The 22,424-nt window shown below is 43.3% G+C and overlaps 1 protein-coding gene across 1 annotated transcript; it reads right to left on the bottom strand.

Moving 5' to 3' along the window:
• Positions 1-842: 842 nt before the first annotated feature.
• LOC124548731 (protein N-lysine methyltransferase METTL21D-like) lies at positions 843-21,162 on the bottom strand. The gene is made up of 3 exons (XM_047125189.1): positions 20,812-21,162; positions 19,290-19,479; positions 843-1,249 (listed from the first exon to the last, which is right to left on the bottom strand). Exons 1-3 carry the CDS (start codon positions 21,066-21,068, stop codon positions 1,016-1,018), a joined length of 681 nt encoding a protein of 226 aa, XP_046981145.1. The 5' UTR covers positions 21,069-21,162; the 3' UTR covers positions 843-1,015.
• Positions 21,163-22,424: the final 1,262 nt, after the last annotated feature.

Below are 22,424 nucleotides of genomic sequence, written 5' to 3'. Positions count from 1 at the left end.
GATAAGGCCAGGCTGTAATACTGTTTCACCCAAAATAAATAAAAAGCTTAAAGCGCATTTAACAACACCATAGAGCGAAGATGCTGAGACAGATATGCACAACAAAAGGACTGTCAGAAATTGAGCTTTTGGCCAACAAGACCTTCATCTCCTGTTGGAAAGACACACACACACACACACACACACACACACACACACACACACACACACAAAATCGTATCATCTTAATTTTAAATTTAAACATAAATGAGATTGTAAGGAATATGGATGTTTCCTGATGCAACAGTCAACATCTGAAAATGTTTTGCAATTCCAAAATCAGTCACATAATCAAGTACAAATGTGGATAATTTTACTACTTCAAACATAGGTAAAAATCTTTAAAATGGACAACTGTAAGGTTATATGGTTTTGTAGGCTGTGACATAGTGGTCTTAATATCAGGGATGGATAGTTGATTTCTTTATTCCAGTGTGTCCTTCATTCATGCTAGTGTATTCTTTCCAAAAATCCTCAAGAAAAGCATGGTTATGGTAGTATTTACTGCCTTTAAGCTACACTGTATCATCATCTGAAATAAGCAGTTATAACAAATGTCCACTTGTATTGCAATTTAGCAATAATCCTTGATTACTACTGATCTAAAATAAGATCTGACAGACTACATAGTTTCCTAATAGCATAAGCTTATATCCCCCACCCTACAGTATTACACAACATTTTGACTGAGTTAATGACAACAATGAATATAAGTGCATAGCACAATGAACTCAAAGACAATGTCACCAAATATTAATTAATGCCACCAGTTGTGGTATGAGGAATTATTTTTTCTTCAAAACTACAGAGTGAGGTTTTTTATTGAAAGAGAACACCACAAATACATTAAACAAGTTACCTGATACAATGACATTGACTGTAGCAAGACTTCTTATATTCCTACAATCCAAATTACACTGTGAGACATTTAAATTGAAAGACAGAGGTATTTCTATTTAGAATACTTTCTCAGTACCTATTGTGAGACAGATTTTCTCTTTCCTCTGAGAATACATATATCGAAACTGTGAAACTCTGGATGCTGTTCTGACTCTTTGATATGCACCATCTGAAACTTTTCTTCTAGTAACTGCATAAATTTCTTCCATAGCTGAATCTGAAGCTCAGAACTTCTTAACTCTTGACAAATAATAATTTCAGTTTCATGTCCTGCTAGTGCATTGATCGTTTCAAATAGTGGTTCTACCGACTGAAAAACAAAAGTGTACTGTTAATCCATTTCCATTTATTCAACCAAAAATACACGATTTCTGTTAGAAAGACATGTATCTGTGAATGAGTTTTACGGGAATGTTAATAACACAACTGATGACAGTTACAATATAGCTTCCATAGTGTTTTTGATAATTTGTGAGCAGTATATAATGTTCAAAATACGCATCAAAATGCTTGAGATTTCTATATTACATAATGTATCTGGAGACACAATTACTACCAATGTAGTAAGCTTGTTGCATTTCCAGAAGCACAATTTCTCAGTTTTCATATGAAATGTTAGCTATTATTTACATTATCCTAAAAATACATTTGACAGTAAGGTTCTTATCTCAACAGTTATGCTTTATTTGTATTCTTAGTCACAAGTCTAAAAGGTCGATGATGCAGTAAAACTGTTCCTGTAATCAATTCTTACCTTTTTGTGGAACCAGCCAGTAAGAAGTCTATTGGGTTTGCATGGGATTTATTTTAGGTCAAGAGTAGCTTTAAATCTCTGAAGGCAAATAAATTTTCTATTTCTTGTAATATTTACATCTTTGGCTAAAAAGAAAGGTTGAAATCAAAATACCTTTACAATATTGAAATTTCCGCAGTAATGGGAACCTCAGCAAGTTCATACTCTAAATCATAATACTTTCTGAATATACTGCATTATTTGCCTTTTAATATTATTCAGTAGTTAAAGGGAATTTCTGAAGTAACCCAGTATCATTTACAGTAACATGACATATTCAAAAATTATTATAATTTATAATAGAATTCACCCTAGCAATACCAAGGCATGATTCCATAATATGCATTACTGGGGGGGGGGGGGGGGGGGGAGGGAGGGGGAGAGTATTACTTTAACTGTTAATTGTTGTTGAATCCTATTATCAATGTATATTTTAAAGAGGTGCTGATGTGCAAGTAGTGTCCAGAATCTGAAAATAACTTTTAGCATATTCTCGGCAATTTCAATGCACTTTCAATAACGTGTACAACTGCCTTTATGACCATCACAAAAAAATTAAAAAATGCAAAATTGGTTCAATGTTGTTAATTTCTACTCTCAACATACTTTACAAAAGAGATACTGATGTGTGTAAGGCACTGAATCTGGAAATACTGAATATGACATTCATAGGGTAAGTGTCATCTACTACTGAGACACATTTGGATTAACTTTAAATGAAAAAATTGAAATATACAAGGAATTAGCTAAAAGGGCTCATTAAACAAAAAATATTTTTTCAGAATTTTAAAATGTAAAGTAACTGACTAGATTACACTATTTTCAAAAGATGTGCATAAAGTATACCCCCCACCCCCCCCCCATATTACTAGGGTTAAAGGCAATAATCAGATTTGTATCACACACTTTCAGAGCGTTATATCTCTTTAGAAAGCATTTGTTTACATAGTTGAGGACAAAGCTCATTTATGACTATTACACTGACTATTCATGGAGACAACCAAACATATCAAGACCTGTGTCTTGAAATGAACAAATGCAGAATACGAGCAGATCCACTTAGTGGCATTGCTGTAGCTGTTGGGTGATAGCAGGGGAAGGGGCATGTGGTCATAAGTTAAAGATGTTTTTAACTCTTATGACTGAGTCAGTAGATTCTTTCCAGACAACAGTTGGCTAGTAGGTGCAATGGTGAGGAAAGCATGTGCAAGTTTTTGTTGCCTACAGAAATGTGACATAACAAATGGTTCCTGAAGAGGAGCAGAAGCCTTTTCAGTAGATGGAAATGCAATTGTCTGAATGGTTGACTGCTCTGATCTTGAAATGTTACTCAACATGCTCTCCTCCTGAGTTGGTACTGCAGCACAGCAGAAAGAATGTGGAAACAACTGTTATATTTCCCCAAAAAATGGAGTTCTCTTGAATGGTTCAATCACAATGGTATTATCCTGCCAAAATATTCCAAATGTTCTCTGGCTGGGAATTACTCAAGAGAATATTGTCGTCACAAAGAACAAATGGAATGTCAGATCCATTAATCAAGTGAGTAGTTATGACACGCTGGTTGGTTGGTTGGTTGGCTGGTTGTCGGAGTTACAGGGACCAAACTGCGAGGTCATCTATCCCTTCATCTTATATGTATCGAACCAGGAATAACCCTCAGAAGGATACAAAAAGCAAATCCTGAGAAACCCGATTGTAAGCAAGATAGAACAATACAGATACAAAATCACGGAGAAGTACGAGGGAAGTTAGAGGGCATAAGGTGTGTGGGTCACTCTGCCCAGAATTAGTTGGAGGTCCCTGGAGCATGGTATGCGGTGTGTGAGGACCCTCTGTTCCCACCAACACAACCTTACTGTACATTACCCCAAAGAAACGAGCAACACAGCCAAGACGATAAAAGTTTAGAAAAGATAAAACATTAAAAATGGCAAACATAAAAGAACATGGAGAGTAAAGAAGTGGGTAAGGAAGGGGCCAGGCCAGACTGTGAGCAAGGGCTGCCATCATCAGACCACTGGGCCAGAGCAGGCAAGGGTTACTGCTCCAACACATCATGCAGTCAATGAGGCCAAAGTGCCCCACCTCACAGAGATGAGCACAAACCACCTTAAGGGGTGAAACATAAAACCACATCACATGAATTCGTAGTTACAAACAATGAGTACCATCAACTGTAGAATGGAATGACGACAATGAAAATTCATGCCGGACCAGAACACGAACCCGGATTTCCCACTTATCGCAAGCGGTTGCCTTACCATTTGGCTATCCGTGGATGACTCACGGTCAGACCCAAGCTTCCATATGTCGTCAACCCTGGATCTGACCGCGAGTCGTGCGTGGATAACCAAATGGAAAGGTGACTGTTCACGATAAGTGGGAAATCCGGGTTCGTGTCCTGGTCAGCCAGAAATTTTCATTGTCATTCCATTCTACAGCTGACAGCAGTCATTGTTCACAATTGCGAATTCATCTGATGTATTTAGTAATGGCTGTGGTCACCACAGTGCTTTGTTATCGGGATAACACCAGCACTGCAATATTGTATAAAACCAGATCTTTCACTCTGGCGTCATCCGCTAGCACCAGAGGTAGTGGGTCAGGAAGTATAAGATATTCCCACAAAGCACCCAAATTTGGGCCACTGTCAGGTGGGCACTACATCGGCAGTAAGGTGAGTCCTGAAGTCAGAGAATGTGACTGTGGGTCAGCCAAGTGTGGCCAATGCGTGGCCAACAAAGGATAGTGGATTCCCTGTGAGAAGTGCAAAGGGAAGACTGTCACATATGGTCGTCATCTCCTTTATTGTCCTCGGTTTGTTTGGAGAGTCCAGGCAAACCATTCTGAGTTTCGGAAATCCAACAACTGGTGATGTAAAGCCAACTGAAGATTCAGTTCTGGGACCCTCCTTTCCAAAATCGCCAACTTTGCCAAGCTGTCAGCATGTTCACTTCCTGGAATCCCAACACTTCCAGGGGTCAGAGAAATGATGACTGGCCATCCAGGTTGACAGAGGTCAGAAGATCCCAGATAGTCATGACTAATGGGTGATGAGGGTAGCACTGGTCTATAACCTGAAGGCTGCTCAGGGAGTCACTTCAGATTAGAAGCATATTGTCAGTGCAAGAACGAGCATGGCTAAGAGATTGTTTGAAGGCTACCACTCACCAGTGAAGACACTGCATCCATGCAGCCAGGAGCGTAGTTCACTGCACCTTGCATGTGCATATGCAATATCGTTTTGTGCATTGTACTTTGAGGCATCAGTGTATCCTCTGACGAACCTGGAAATGCCTCAAGGACAGCCAGGTACAGGTGGCAAAACACCATGGAGTCAACTGCCACCTGTACCTGGCTGTCCACAAAACTTTCGGTCCAAAGGATAAATCGAGACAGATCTGAGGTCAGTGTATGAGTTCAGAGCACAGACACTTATCAAACTGAAATTGAGACCCCTGTTCTGGACCTCTGTTGAGGGAGGTGAACCTCCCTACAAGGAAAAAGGAGATGGTGGTTTGGATGCTAAGGGGAGTTGCGAACATGTATAGCATAATTGAGTAGCCGTTGTTGACAATTTATCCTTAGTGGAGGGACCCTACCCTCCACAAGCAGGATGCTCGCAGGGCTAGTTCAAAATGCTCCTTCTCAAAGTCGGATCGCACAGTGATGTATCGGGTCCAGTGACTGTGATGCTGAGGGCGAGGCCAAACCACAGACCAGGCTCCCACAATCAAGACATGACAGGATCAGGGTTTTGGAAAGCTGCAGAACGATAGTGAGGTCTGCACCCCAGCTAGTGTTACTGAGGCCCTGAAATGTATTAAGGTGTGGCCATCATCTTTGCTTAAGTTGGCAAAGATGGGAAGCCACATCAGCTGGGCATCAAGGACCAGTCCCAAAAAGCAATAATTCTCCACCAATTATGAAAAGAGTAGGGGGTCATAGTAGAAGTGTTCCTAATCATGATTCCCATCGAGTCTGATCTGAATCTGGTATCATTCCGCCAATCATGATGTCATACGAGCTACATTGGATCTACATACCGTAAAAGCAAATTAGCTCTCTTTACAGCCTACAATAATTATTTCGCTCAACACTGAAGGAGCAATTCCAATCACCGAACAAGATTTAATCATAGAAATCTGCAGAACTAAGAGTTGCAACATCCTTTATCTACAGGAGACCCATAGGAGTCCCTATAAATTATCCTCTGACGAACCTGGAAATGCCTCAAGGACAGCCACATATGTGGCTGGTAAATGAGAGATTACATGAGAAGCGAGGAAGTGCTTTTTTTATAAGAGAAGGTCTGAAACTATCAGGAAGTCGTACCATTCATCACAGTTAACACTGAACCAATAGTTGGGGAAATAGACAAGGCCGAAATAATCTCTGTACACAAACCCCCACACAATCTTTTTAGCACTAATATTCCTCTTGTGTCACAAACACAGAAAATAGTAAGCACAGGGTCATTTTAGGGGACCTTAATTGGCACAGTGCACAGTGAGGCTATAGTGAAGCTAAAGAACATGGCAACTTACTTGAGCAATGGGCAGAGGATAACCATATGTTTTTCACCCATGACCCCAAGCAACTACCATCCTTTAATAGCGGACAATGGAGAAAGTGTTACAACCTTGATCTGAGTTTTGTAAGCAAAGATCTCGGCACTTTACTTCACACACAAGTTTTGAATCCTATAATCCTTTTCACAGATCATAAAACAGACCAATTAAACTGGAAACAAGACACCACCATACGCCCGTCCTGTATGGCGTAGATGTGAACTTTAGTCACTCCACAAGCATCCCCCAAGCCAGTAGAGAAACAAATGTCAACCCACACAGAGTCCCGCATGTCTGAGCAAGCTTTATACAACTGGGAGTGACAAGTGCCGCCTCAGATGCTGCCCACTACAGAATGTTTTACCTGAATAGCCATTCACCCTATCACACCATAGCAAATCTTGAGGCTGAGGTGTGTGTGTGTGTGTGTGTGTGTGTGTGTGTGTGTGTGTGTGTGTGTGTGATACTCATTGTCAGCCCCTTTCACTGAGGCATGTCCAAATTGTGTAACCCAGCCAGTAGCTACGCTACCACCAAAGTCCTCTGCGTCACTGAGGCATGCAGATCCTCCCACCCGGCACTGGAGGTGCCTACGATAATGTGATATTCCACGGGACAATAAGACAACAGAAGATGAATGGATAGCTTTGAAAGATGAAATAATGAAGGGAGCAGAGCAACAACTAGGTAAAAACATAATGCTCAATAGGATTTCTGGTAAAAATTGTATAGTGGACCTCTGTCTTATTTTTTGTAGATTATGTACTATATTTATATATAAAAAGCACCAAAACACTCATACATAATTTACACTGCAATTGTATTTCTACCAAAAAGTGAGTTAAATATGGTGCAAAAGTAGACATGAGGCTACATTACAGATCAATGCATTACCACAACCTTTACTTCACATTCCCATCCATTGGCTCTAACTCTCAACAGAACTGTCACCTTTGTATCTAATGCGGACCTCCGGCTACACTACACATCAGTCTGTCACTGGATAACAAACACCATATTAAATGCAACTGGTGAAACAAAATATAAAACAAAGCAAGAAAAAGGAAAAACAGACCTCTAAAAACTGAAACAGACAAAAGGTGCAAAATGGCAAAGTAAGAATGGCTAGAGGAGAAATGCAAAACAGTATATGGGTACATGACTATAGGAAAGGTAGATGTTGCATATAAGAACATTAAGAAATCTTTTGAGGAAAAAAGAGCAGCTGTTTGAACATTAATTTGGACGGTCAGCTAGTACTCAGTAAAGAAGGGACAGGTGGAAGGAGTGGGGAATGAAGATGAGATGAGAAACGTGATAGTGAACGAGGAATTTGACAAAACACCGAAAGGCCTAGGTCAAAACACAATACCTGCTATAGATGATCTCTCAGAATTATTAAGATCTTTGGTAGAACCAACCGCGACAAATTGGCTTCTGCTGGCATGCAAAAATGAGACAAGTGAAATATTCTCAGATTTCAAGAAAATGTAATAATTACAATACCAAAGGAAGCAGATAAGAGTTGAGAGTACCACCCAACAATCAGTTTAGCAATAATGGAAATTCAAGGGTGGAACAGTATGTAAAACAAGGGAAAGGCAACTACTCAATATAGCAGACTGGTGTCTGTTATATAGAGAGATAACTGAAATCAGTTTTTACTAGCTTTTGAGTACTGCATCTTTTTCTAGTACAAAGTAAACATATTCACATTGAAATATGGGTGGACAAGGATATTCTGTAGGTTGAATGGGCAGCAGAACACTACTTTGGGTAAAATGTGTAAGATATCCCTTGTCTCAGGGCACAATGAGAGTAGTTGATTCAATGGTGAAAGATGTGTTTGAGAGTTTCAAGGAAGGACAGCCAGTAGGAAGACCTGTGGGGGTTGAGTGTGTTGAGTTTGGGGAGTAGGTAAATGGTAGGTGTGCAGGGTTTGCTGGTGTGTGGAGGGACATGGTTTCAGGTGTCAGGTTTTGTGATTAACCTAAGATCTTGGAGTGCTCCTGGAGGCAATGTTGGACTTCTCTGATGATTGTAAGGTTTGTATGTATGTCAGAAGTTTGGTGGAGACCCTCAACCAAACAATCAGAATCGCAGTGGTGCAAACTTTGTCCATAGAAAGGATGATAATGTCTGGATTGGTTGCCAGGTTAGAGATAACTGTGTGTTCACAGGAGTGGTGTTTGACTCACCAGGGAGAGGATTGGGAAAGGAAGGTGAAGTCATGTTAGAAGTGACGAATCTCCAACTTCAATGGTCTCCCTACTGGTTGTCCCATTGTGGCTAGTTACAGTGCTCCCACACTATTGTCTGTAAGCTCCCATCCTACATTCAAGACACTGTTCACTTCATTCACAACCTTTCCACTGTTTCTGTCCTGCTGCCAATAGACTCCTTGGAGATCAAATCTTTGTACAAATCATTGGTACTGCAATGGATACTCTCATGGCACCATCCTACACCAACTTATTTATGGACCACCAGGAGGAATCTTCCCTATCTGATCAACACCTAAAACCCCATGTCTCCTCATTCACTGATGACATTTTCATAAACTGGACTCATCGCACAATCTACACTCTTTCTCCTATAACCTCAACATTGCTTCACTCGGTCCTTCAGCTGAATGGGCCGTTGATGTCGATCTCCACCTCTCAGATCGTTCCATTATTACATCTATTCATATCAAGAGCAGAAACCACCAACATTATCTCCACTTCAAAAGCTGTCACCCATTCCATGTCAAAAAATCTCTGCCTCAGAGCCCACCCCCCCTCCCCCACCAAGAACGCCGCACCTGCAGTAGAAAGCAGGCTTTTTTTTTGTTTGGGGTTTAAGGGCGCTCAACTACTGAGGTCATTAGCGCCCATTTACAATTGGTAGAGCACATAGAATCTAGTAAAACTCAGGGGTGGGGGGGTGGGGGGGTGGGGGGGTGGGGGGGACGACACCAGAAAGTTCTTACAAAGAAGGAGTTAGATGTCTTTGGACAATCCAGTCAAAGTAATGAAACGAAGAACATGAGCAGCTGCTCGAGCGTCATCAGTTAAAATATCCTGTAGAGTAGATGGCAGAGACAGGACAACACGAGATTGACTAAAATGGGGACACGACAATAAAACATGGCCCACTGTTAATGCATGACCACAAGGGCACTGCGGGGCTGGGTCACCTGAGAGCACGTAGCGGTGGCTAAACCGGTAATGCCCAATTCGCAACCTGGTCAGAAGGACCTCTTCTCGCCGAGATGGTCGGGAGGAGGTTGTCCAAGCAGTTGGGAACGGTTTTACTGCCCGGAGCTTGTTTCCTTGAAGTGATGACCAAGTATCCCACCACAAAGACACAAGCCTCCTACAAACAACCCCACTAATGTCAGATGACGGGACACAATGGGAGGCTGGCCGAGGCAGGAGGACTGCAGCCTTGGCTGCAGCATCAGCAGCCTCATTCCCAGGCACTCCTACACGGCTGGGAACCCACAAAAAGCTGACAGGAGAGCCATCAGCAGCAGAAGAATGGAGGGACTGCTGGATCCGTTGCACCAAGGGATGGACCGGATATGGAGCTCCAAGGCTCTGAAGAGCACTGAGTGAATCAGAGCAGAGTACATACGATGAATGGCAGTGGCGGCGGGCATACTGAACGGCCTGATGGAGAGCAAAAAGCTCGGCCGTAAAGCTGGAACACTGGTCGAGGAGCCGGTATTTAAAGGTGCCGGCCCCGACGACAAAGGCACAGCTGACACCATTGTCAGTTTTGGAGCCATCAGTGTAAATAAAGGTGTGACTGGCAAGTTGCACACGAAGTTCGACAAACTGTGAGCAATACACTGCAGCCGGAGTACCCTCCTTCGGGAGCGAGCTGAGGTCGAGATAAATATGAACCGGAGCCTGGAGCCACGGTGGTGTCGGACTCTCATCCTCTCTGAAGGTGGTAGGGAGGGCAAAATCCAATTGTCGAAGCAGGCGACGAAAGTGGACTCCAGGGGCCAGCAGGGCAGACACATACAACCCATATTGACGGTCGAGAGAATCGGCGAAGAATGACTGATAAGAGGGGTGATTGGGCATTGACAACAGCCGGCAGGCATACCGACAAAGCAGTACGTCGCGCCAGTAGGTCAATGGTAATTCGGCAGCTTCAGCATAAAGACTCTCGACGGGACTAGTGTAGAATGCTCCGGTCGCAAGACGTAACCCCCAATGGTGGATGGAGTTGAGACGGCGTAAGAGGGATGGCCGAGCAGACGAGGCTCCCATAATCCAGCTTTGATCGGACTATGGACCGATACAAGCGAAGCAGGACAGTGCGATCCGCTCTCCAAGAGGAACCACTAAGAACTCTGAGGACATTAAGGGAACGTGTACAACGGGCAGCCAAATAAGAGACGTGCGGAGACCAACAAAGTTTCCTGTCCAGTGTGAGCCCTAGAAACTTAGTTGTTTCCACGAATGGGAGAACAACGGGACCGAGATGTAAGGATGGCGGAAGGAACGCTTTATATCACCAAAAGTTGATGCAAACCGTCTTCTCTTCAGAGAACCGGAAGCCATTTGCCACACTCCATGAGTATAGGCTGTCTAGACAACGCTGAAGTCAGCAATCCAGGAGGCATGTTCTCTGGGCACTGCAGTAGATCGCAAAGTCGTCGACAAAAAGAGAGCCTGAGACATTAGGTGGAATGCAATCCATAATTGGATTGATTGCTATGGCAAAAAGGGCTACGCTCAAGACGGAGCCCTGAGGCACTCCGTTCTCCTGGAGGAAGACGTCGGACAATACGGAACCCACACGTACCCTAAACTTTCGATCTGTTAAAAAGGAATCAATAAAAAGGGGCAGGCGACCGCATAGACCCCACCTGTGCATAGTGCGGAGGATACCTCCTCTCCAACAGGTATCATAAGCCTTCTCCAAATCGAAGAACACGGCTACCGTTTGGCGCTTTCGGAAAAAGTTGTTCATGATGAATGTCGACAAGGTCACAAGGTGGTCAACAGCGGAGCGGCGGCGACGAAAGCCGCATTGAACATTGGTAAGTAGCCGTTGAGATTCAAGAATCCAAACTAACCGAGCATTAACCATGTGCTCCATCACCTTACAGACACAGCTTGTAAGAGAAATGGGGCGGTAACTAGAAGGAAGGTGTCTATCCTTCCCGGGTTTGGGTATAGGAACAACGACGCCATCACGCCAACGCATGGGGACTTGACCTTCGGTCCAGACGCGATTGTAGGTACGAAGAAGGAAGCTTTTGCTTGCCGGAGAAAGGTGGTCCAGCATCTGAACGTGAATGGTATCTGGCCCTGGAGCAGACGACCGGGACAGTGCAAGTGCACGTTCGAGTTCCCGCATAGTAAAGGGGGCATTATAATGTTCCAGATTCAGCGAGTGGAAGGATGGTCGCCGAGCCTCTTCTGCCTCTTTCCTGGGAAGGAAGGCAGGGTGGTAATGGGCGGAGCTTGAAACATCCGCGAAAAAGCGGCCAAAGGCGTTGGAGACATCCACAGGATCAACAAGGACCTCATTACCTGAAGTCAGGCCAGGTACCGAGGAGTGGACCTTAATGCCCGACAGCCGGTGCAGGCCACCCGACGACAGAAGAGGGAGTAAAACTCCTAAAGGAGCTGGTGAAAGAGGCCCAACAAGCTTTTTTGCTGTCTTTGATGACTCTACAGCATTGCGCTCGGAGTCGTTTGTATCCAATACAATTCGCCAACGTAGGATGGCGGCGAAAGGTGCGTAAGGCACGTTGTCGAGCACGGATAGTGTCTCTACAAGCCTCATTCCACCAGGGGACGGAAACGCGACGTGAAGAAAAGGTAGTACGAGGAATGGAACGTTCGGCAGCATTGATAACAGCCGTGAGGTATTCGACCTGACTGTCACAACTGAGAAAATCATGGTCCGAAAAGGTCGCCAGGGAGGAGTAAAGTCCGCAGTCAGCTTTCAGTATGTTCCAGCTCGAAGGACGTGGGGATGGGGTGTGGTGCAGGAGACGAACGACACAGGGTCGCTCGAATAGGTGTCAGAAAGGACATACCACTCGAACCGACGGGCAAGAGTGGTAGAACAGATCGAGAGGTCCAAGTGGGAGTAGGTATGAGTAGAGTCTGAGAGGAAAGTCGGGGCACCAGTATTGAGGCAGACAAGATTGAGATGGTTGAAGACATCCGCCAAGAGGGAGCCTCTCTGACAAGATGCAGGAGAGCCCCAAAGGGGATGGTGGGCATTGAAGTCGCCAAACAATAAAAACGGCGGAGGAAGGTGAACAATCAGGTGCATCATGTCAGCCCGACTAACTGCGGATGACGATGGAGTGTAGACGGTACAAACGGAAAAAGTAAAGGCAGAAAGAGTAATACGGACAGCTATTGCTTGGAGTGGGGTGGTCAATGGGATGGGATGGTAATAGACATCGTCCCGAATGAGCAACATGACCCCACCATGAGCTGGAATACCGGCCACAGGGGTGAGGTCAGACCGCTCCGAGGTATAGTGGGTAAAAGCAAGACGGTCAGTTGGGCGCAACTTGGTTTCCTGGAGACCAAGGACGAGCGGACAGTGCAGGCGGAGGAGCAGTTGTAATTCCTCCCGATTAGATCGAATACCTCTTATGTTCCAATGTAACAAAGCCATTGCTAGTCAGAAAAAAGGGGGAACGAAACGGGTGAAGAGCTGGTCACCTCGACGGCCGCAGAGGGCCAGGTTTCGAGGGAACAACGCTACAACCGGCGGGAGGTGGATCCTGTTCCATCGAGTCGTTGCCAGCTGTGGCCGCTTTCCCGGGTTGCGTAGACGAGAGGCCAGCTGAGCGCCTGGCAGCAGAGCGTCCCGGCGAAACTGAGAACGGCCGGGAGCAGTGACTCATGGATGGAGCGTCAGACGAAACGCGCCGGGGTGGAGAGGGGGATAAAGACTTCTTCTTGGAGGCCTTCTGGGAAGTCCGATGAGGCATGGGGATGGTGGGCTGGACGCAAAGAAGGTCCACACACGCGGGGTCCGTTTGGAACGCCGGACCTCGGAAGCCGGGGTCCGGAACGTTTCCCCGATGGACGCCTGAGAAGAGGATCCCTTCTCAGGCGGCGGAGGGGGAGGAGGAGGAAGGGTGGCCCCTGGGGCAGAGGGGGCAGGGGCCACGAGGGAGGAGGATTTGGAAGGTAGGGATTTGGGAGGCGGAGGCATAGACCCCAGATGGGGTGAGGAGGTGGAGGGGGGACAGGATAAGGGTGAGGATACTGTGGAAGGAGTGGACACGACTGAGGCGGTCATACTTTTTCCTGGCCTCAGAATAAGAGAGGCGATCCAAAGTTTTTAATTCTTGGATCTTCTTCTCCATCTGATACGCGGGGCAGTCTAAAGATCTAGGCGAGTGGATGCCAGGACAATTGACGCACCGAAGTGGTGGGGTGAATGTATGTTCCTCACGAAGAGGACGTCCACAATCGCCACAAAGGGGCTTAGCCTCACACCGTGACGACATGTGCCCAAAGCGCAAACACCGAAAGCAGCCCATAGGAGGCAGGACGTAAGGTCGCACGTCGCACCGGTAGCACATCACCTTTACCTTCTCCGGGAGAACGTCCCCCTCGAAGGTGAGGATAAAGGCCCCAGTGTCGATGCGACGGTCTTTGGGGCCGTGCTGGACTCGCCGGACGAAATGCACGCCTCGGTGCTCCAGGTTGGCCCTGAGCTCCTCATAAGATTGCAGCAGGAGGTCCCGATGAAAAATAACCCCCTGCGTCCTATTCAGTGCCAGATGCGGGACAATGGACACTGGGATGTCCCCTAGTCAGTCGCACGCCTGGAGCGCCGCCGACTGAGTGGCAGAGGTGGTCTTTATAAGAACGGACCCCAAACGCGTTTTACTGAGAGCCTCGATTTCCCCGAAGATGTCCTCGATGTGCTGGACAAAGAACATGGTCTTGGAGGTGGCGAACGACCCCCCATCGGTCCGAGAACAGACTAAATAGCGGGGGAAGTACTTCGCCCCAAGCCGGCGGGCCTGTCCTTCCTCCCAGGGAGTGGCCAAGGGGGAAGGGGCAGGAGAACCAGAACCAGAGACAGTACCTTTCTTTTTAAAAGACTCTGCTGCAGAGCGACCCGATACATGTTGACGTTTCATCTGCGAAATGTCCGCCCCGATACCACCCACTCCGACCAGGGGCTCTCCCCACGGGCGCCACCCAGCCTCAGCAAGGGCCACCTGGCAGGATGACTGTTGCCGGGAGTCCTGATGCCCCAAGGAGACGGGCGTCTACTCCTTGGCCGATGTGGGGAGGGTGCAGCTCAGGTATCGGCAGTACGATCCCTGTGTTGTCAGGGGGCTACAACCTAGAGGGTACATGATGACCCCACCACAACGGGCTGGCTACCGTGCTGGATTTCGGGTGCCATGGAAAGTCCATCATGAGCGTAGGTGCAGATGGGGACACACTATGGGCGTAACTTGTGCAACCCATCAGGCATTTAGGCCCAATTTGAGGAATAGCGGGTGTGGTTACAACGCCGTTACAATGCTGAGTGCCAAGGTCTTAGTGCACTGAGGACCAGTGAGACACCACGTAAGGTGTCCTTCCCCAAAAGGCTCGTACTTCTGTAGAATTTTGAAAAATGGAGGTCAAACCCCAAGGGGGACCATCACACGGAAGGCCGAAATGGTTGAAACTCCTTTTAGTCGCCTCTTACGACAGGCGGGAATACCACGGGCCTATTCATACCCCCGAACCCGCAGGGGGTAAGCAGGCATTGTCAAAATATACCTATAACCTTACCACAGCTTTATTGACATCCATAAACAGATCTCCCATACTATCTGCTCATCTTACACCAGCACACCTGTCAAACCAGCACTCTGACCAACACCCTCTGATCACCCTGGCCTTGAAAAGCTCAAAGACATCCTTCACCAGGACTCTCACTACCTCTCGCCTTGTTCAGAGATGAGGAATATCCTACCAATGGCATCAAAAGCAGTGTTCTGCTGTTCACCTAATCTAGAGAATATCCCTGTCCATCCCTATTCCAATCCTGCTCCCCTTGTGTTATTCCGTTGTGTATGACCCAGGTGCAAGATCTGTCCCATGTACACTCCCACCACCTTCTGCCACTATCATATTACCGTCATTTCCTGTCCTTTAAAATAAGTGCCATGTGTGAAAGCAGCTATGTTATATACAATCTATGCTGCAACCAGTGGCAGCTGGTGCTCACTTTTGTTCATCTACATCTACATGATTACTCTGCAATTCACATTTAAGTGCTTGGCAGAGGGTTCATTGAACCATAATCATACTATCTCCCTACCATTCCACTCCCGAACAGCGCGCGGGAAAAACGAACACCTAAACCTTTCCGTTCGAGCTCTGATTTCTCTTACTTTATTTTGATGATCATTCCTACCTATGTAGGTTGGGCTCAACAAAATATTTTCGCATTCGGAAGAGAAAGTTGGTGACTGAAATTTTGTAAATAGATCTCGCCGCGACGAAAAACGTCTTTGCTTTAATGACTTCCATCCCAACTTGCGTATCATATCTGCCACACTCTCTCCCCTATTGTTGGTGGGGACCAGATAAAAAGTTAGTAAACTTTATAACCAAATTGATCTGAAGTGTTCATTATATTTGCAATTTTCATGTATGTCATACTGCTTAAACACATTCTAAAGACCACCACCTTCACTGGTTTTTCCATGTCTTTTTTTTTTTAGGTGTGTGGGACAATGCTGTGGTGAAACATTTTATTGAATAACTTCTAGGGTTTGGAGCTGTTTGGATTCAATCTGAAGTTCGCCAGCTTATATTTTGCTGATGTCCACTCTTATTCTAGTTGTGTTTCTGTAGTCCAAGTGTGGTGTTAAATGCAAAATGATATAACTGTGGGAGGAAGCATGTAACTTCTCAACTGGGAATGCATCATAGGGCAAATATAGAGCCCCTCCTGGCTTTTGCCTTATGGCCAAGGGCAAAAGCTCTTGGGAAAACCTCAGCTAGAAGTGGTTTCATGTGTATCTTACCAAACTAGCATGTTAACTAATGGAGGTTACTATCCTGGCAGGTTACTTACACAGTAGCTGTGCAGGCCAGTTCTTCTGACTGGGAAACAAATCAATTACTCTGTTGTTAAAGTTTGAGATTTCACCAATTTTCTCCATATGAATGGAACAGCCGGAGTGTTCATACTTTCCTGACCCATACGATTCCTGAGGAAGTTTTTAATTCTTTTTAAAGTGCTGAAACTGTACTCTGCTTCTACTGTTTAAAGAGGTGTAGTTAGTACAATTTGCAATGTTTTGTGCACTTCAGTGAATAGTTCTTCAATGCAACATTCCACCAGAAAGGTGACCAGCTCACAAATTGAAGTAATGCCTTTAAACATATCATTGTGACAAATGACTGACAGTTATTTTTCACTTAATCGTGGAAAATAAAGAGAGTGTAACTTAATGACAAAGTATCGAGTAAAGTGGATGGGAAATGATCATTGAAAGACGCAAACTTTTTTGGATCAATAATTTCAAAGCTACTAAAGACATGAGAGTTTTTGAATCTTCCTTTGAGTTCGTTGATCACAGTGTCATACACTTCTTTGGCATATGCTGTCAGATTAGGTCCAGTGCTATACTTGGAATGTTTTCTTGAAGGAGAAAAACAGTTATCTTCAGGAATTCAGTACCTGTCAGTGTTCTCTCTTATTTCAGAAACAGCTGACTCAAAATGATGTAATGCATTGCCTCTAGTCATGGCATCTGCATTCTGCACCCAAACTGTGTTATAAAAAATATCAAAAGGTTTCATAATCTTGTAGAAAAAAAATTTAGAAGGAACAAAAAGTCCGAATTAGGAGGAAAATTTCTTAAAGCAAATACTTCTCTTACTGTAATATCATCCCCACAATCTTCTTGCTTAATCTTATCAAAATATTCCAATAAGTGTAATTTGTGTTCTTGAACATTAGTTACTATGCGAGACTGGAAATCCATCTTGTTGAAGAGACTGAAGGAATTCTCTTGAGGCAGAGTGTCAATGACAAATCACTTTGCTTAGGTGATTAGGAGAAAGACGACGTAAATCCAGAAATATTTGTGAAGAACAACCTGTAATACCACAACACTTTAGGATTCTATATCCTTTTACCAGTCTCATCCCCACTCTTCTGAAGAAGGCATATGTATAATATCAGTACGCTACTTTGATTTGGTCTTCTCTAGTTATCTGGATTTGAATACACTGAAGATTTTCTTTTGCAGCAAATTAATAATTTGCATTAATTTAAACTATTGTTTTGACATTGTTTACATTGGGCTTCACCAATATGCAGAATGAGGGAAACATGTTGGGTTAAAAGCTGATGTACCATCACAATTTGTACATTATACAAACTTCACCCACATGGTAGGAATAAAATTACTGTTGTAATTATGAAATAATTAACAATTAAAGTCCTGATATTTTTAGTCATTAAAGACAGCTATTTTTATGTTTTCAAACTAAAAAACAAACTGTATCTGTATTGGAAATATGACAGTACACAGGAACTAGAAGACACTGTCAGTGATTTAAGAGAAGAGTCTAAAATTACTTCAGTGTGTGAATAATTTATCTTAGGTCTGGAAATTGGCCAACAAGAATGTGGAACTGAACGTGTAAGTCAAACTCATTACGCAGAGAAAATACTAGAGTGTTTCAACATGAAGAACTGCAAGGCTGTAACTACACCCATTATAAAGGACAATGATATAGAAGAAAGACCTTGCAACTCTTAATTTCTGTACAGGCAAGCTGTTGGAGCACTGATGTTTCTGATATGTGGGGCATGTCCTGACATTGCATATGCTGTCAGTGTTGTATCAAGAAATCTTGAAAAACCAACAGATCGTGATGTAGTGGAAGTTAAAAGAATCTTACGATACCCGAGAGGCACAACAAATTATGGACTTTATATAAAAACAATTCTAAGAAGCAGGTTTTACTGTTGTAGTGATGCTGACCATGGTGGTGATCTTGGCTCTGGGCGCTCAATGTCAGGTTTTCTTTGCCTGTATTCTGGGGCACCTGTCTCCTGGATTAGTCAGAGGCAATCTTATGTTGCCATGTCCACAACTGAAGCTGAGGTTGTGGCTGCCAGTGAAGCTGCTCGGGAAATTGTCTGGATCAAGAAGCTTCTGAGAGAATTGGACAAATTGTAGGCAACACCAGTTCTGCAGGTTGACAACGAAGCTGCTATCCAGCTTGCCCAGAATCCAAAGTTTCACCGACACGAAGCATATTCGTACAAGGAATTTCTTTGTTCGTGAACTAGTTAGTGCTGGTGATATCACAGTTTCAAAAGTAGACACTGAAGAAGAACTTGCTGATATACTAACAAAGCCACTGTTTTACCATTAGATATCAGTATTTATGTAACATGACTGGACTCTGCAAGTTATTAAATAAGTTAGAGTGTCAATATATTTTACATCTTTGGTGTTCTTTAATAACTAAAGTCAGTATTTTATGTTCAGTGGTTGGTAATATGCACCTGTGTGTGGTTTCTCTGTATGATGTTGTTGTACATGCTTTCTGTTGAACCGGTACGTAATAAACCATGTGTATTTCAAAGTATGCAAATATTCGTTTTCTAACATATCTCAGCAGTGGAGAGCTGCATAAAAATGCATTTTTGCATTGAAGACAACACGAAGAACAACCACCACCCCACCAACAATTTCAACTTGCTTTGGTGCAAATACGTAATGAAATCTCAATTATACTAAAACACATTTTAGAATTATTTGTTTTCAGCTTATTAGAAAATTAGCTCAAGATCAATGTCAGACGTTGTTACACAAAATCTGTCAGAAATGTGCATATCAAAAGTGTTTTTCAATGTAAGCATAGAAGATTTTACTTGGACATTACTATTTTTAAGCTGAAAGGGAACAAGTCTTAAAAAATATTACCAATTCATTTAGAATTATTGATTTGTGCACATACCTCTTCATAGTAAACACAATCTGCTAGGAGTAACAAACTGATTTCCTTGACCTCACTGACTTCCTCACCCCAACGCAAAATTTCAGCAGTAGCGCTGCCACCACTTTGTGTCCAGAGGTGTCTGTTGACATCTATATTATGCCTCATTAATGGCATTATCTCAGGAAGGTCAGTGATAGTTACATGAGCACTGGAACATATGTTATACAGCCTGAATAATAACAAATAATAATAATTTAACAGTACTAGAATAGTGTAACAGTGGCGGTGGTGGTGGTGGTGGTGGTGGTAGTAGTAGTAGTAGTAGTAGTAGTAGTAGTAGTACCACCACCACCACCACCACCACATTTTGTTTTGACTAGTACTAAATCATTAAATGACAAGAAGTTCAGCAACATGCTAACAGTCTGTTGTTTACAGGAGGAAGAAAATGTTTCTTTTACCATACTTCAATAAAATTTAAGATACATTGTTTCACTGTCTTACAGCAAATTGAAAACAATGAAGTGGACTCATACTGACAGTAATGATGTCCGGAGCACGATTCAATTACTTTATCTGGCTAGTTAAAAACAGCTATTTCAAAAAGCAAAGTAAGTTGGATTAGAGGTAAATGACGAGGAAAGATGGTAGAAAGAATTAACACAAAAAAGCAGAAAAACCATACAGATTGATGACCACATATTTGGTTGGAGTAAACAACAAAAATGACGGGAAACCGGCAATTGAGTTGAGAATAAAAGCGGCGCCAGAGAGCATCATATTCAGTGAACAAACTACAGTCATACAAAATTTTATCAATAAGAACCAGAACAGGGGTATATGCGAAACTAATCAGACATCTATTACTACACGAGGCATAAGTATGGTGAATAGATAATTATACAGAGAATAAAATCCTGCTGAAGATATCTGGACCATTTTGTGATTGAGGAGAATGGTGAAGAAGAAAACACAGTGAGGTTTGTAACGCCACGACAGTAAGTAAATAAGTAATTAAAATATTGATTCAGTGGTCTGTAAGTAACGATGGAGAATTCTGCGGAATGAATTCATGCTAAATTGTAACACAGTTGACAATTATGGATAACAAAACACACAGAGTTCAAAGTTAATATAATTTACAGGTACCAAATATGGCACTTTTCCAATGATACGCAGGTAGAAAGCATGACCAAGCCACAGGCAAAAAAAAAAGTAGTTTATAAAAAGTTGACAGCAACATATATCATTACATACAGTCTAAGGGGGGGGGGGGGGGGCCGAGAGTGACGCATTTTTTCGAATGTGTCAAGTTGTGCACACAAAGCTTATAACTTCCATATACACATAACAGGTGAAATACAAACAGCTATACACGTAAGTTAGTAACCAAGACACGTACCGTAAATTAGTAAGCCCTGAAGATTCTATATCCTCAGCTGTTTAACTATGACACAATCATACCCCATTGAGTTTGTAGGGGCAAGCATCGGTAGAACCTTTTTTCCCTTGAAACATGCTTATTGTTCCAATATCTTACCCGAGACATGAAGCAGTTAGCCCTACGCATCCTAGACCTGCACCAAGTTCTACAACTGAACTACCTTTAAGCCACGACTTATTCCGCGAATTTTCTACTTCTAAATATTTCGCGAGTACTATCGCCGCGTCCCATACTACACAGCTAACATTGCCGACTTCTTTCTGGTACAGAGTCAGAGGTGATATCAATCCAATATCTAACTTTCTGACAAAAAATCCACTTTCTCCGGTTTTGTTTTCTGGAACTTCTGCCATTTAAATTTCAAAAATAATTTAATGGTTCCACAAAGCGACAAAATGATTTTCGAATGGGAACCAGTTTTCCCACTCTCGTGGACACGTGGCTACGGTAGTATCGCTACCAACATTCCGCCGTCAAACAAATGCTAATTTGAGAAGCCACATTTGTAATTTTTAAGGCGAAAATGTAGTTCGCATCATAAGGTGTATAAAATCAACTTTAAAAGTTAATTGGAACAATCGAAATAAAATGTATTATTTTTAAACATGATGTATTTGGTACCGGCATTTCTTTTTCCAGCACAGAAGTGTTTTCTTTCACTATACCAATGATGGATTTGTGCGTATGGGAACTCACTGCGAGTTATATGTTTGTTTGCATGGCTTTCTTCCACAGCAGCTGTTAATATCAGTTTCTCCTTCTCAAGCTAAATGCAATTAAAAGAGCTTAAATTAAAGATTATAACATCGGTATACAAACAGCACTGAAGTAAGATATCTGTCCAGTGACGATGAATGAGCAATAGCGATTTACATCTACATGGCTACCCTGCAGTTTACAATTAAGTGCCTGACATAGGGTTCATCGAACCACTTCCAAACTATTTCTTTACGGTTTCACTCGCTAAAAGCGCGAGGGAAAAAAAGAACACTTGGTCTTCCCGTGCGGGCTCTGATTTACCTTATCTTATTACAGTGATTACTTCTCCCCACATCTATAGGTGCCAACGAACTAATTTTACATTAGAAGGAGAAAGTTAGTGATTGCAAAAAGATCCTGCCACCAACGAAAATTGCCTATGTATGAATGATTGCCGTGACGCTATCTCCCCTATTTCGCGATAAAACAAAATGAACCGCCCTTCTGTGAACTTTCTCGATACCATCGATTAATCCTGTCTGATGCGTATGTCGCACCGCGCAGTAATACTCCACAAGAGGATGGAGGCGGACAAGCGTAGTAGACCTGTTGCCAGGAGCGCCTACAGGTTTTTACTGTATGTCAGTGGGGGCAAACCATTTCCCCACACATGTGATTTAGAAATTTTGAGAACATTGTCATGTGTTTACCATATTCTTCTGTCAGTTTCTACAGAACAATTGCAATACCTAGTCAAAGTTATAAACACGCAAACAGTATACATATAATAAAATCTGTTTTTTATTCCCAGATTTTACGTTTTCCCACCATTTACATTATTTTCGGTTGGTAACACCGTAAGCCCGCTTCTCCAAATGAATTGTTTTCCTGCTATAAAAAATCTCATATGGATAACATTTCCAATATTTTGTGATTTTGATCCACTTTGACAAGTTTCAACATCTATTTTCAAATCTTTGTGAAAACTTAATAATGATCCTGCAAGGACA

The sequence above is a fragment of the Schistocerca americana genome, chromosome 1 (genome assembly GCF_021461395.2).
Source record: "Schistocerca americana isolate TAMUIC-IGC-003095 chromosome 1, iqSchAmer2.1, whole genome shotgun sequence".
NCBI lineage: Eukaryota > Metazoa > Arthropoda > Insecta > Orthoptera > Acrididae > Schistocerca > Schistocerca americana.
This window is presented reverse-complemented; position numbering and strand designations above follow the sequence as displayed.

Coding starts and splice junctions, on each gene's coding strand:
- LOC124548731 (XM_047125189.1), bottom strand. CDS start 21,068: ATGGCAGAAGTTCCAGAAAACAAAACCGGAGAAAGTGGATTTTTTGTC. Junction 19,480..20,811: donor CTAACTGCTTCATGTCTCGG/GTAAGATATTGG, acceptor CATATGTTCCAG/TGCTCATGTAACTATCACTG. Junction 1,250..19,289: donor ATTGTGTTTACTATGAAGAG/GTATGTGCACAA, acceptor TTTGTTTTTCAG/TCGGTAGAACCACTATTTGA.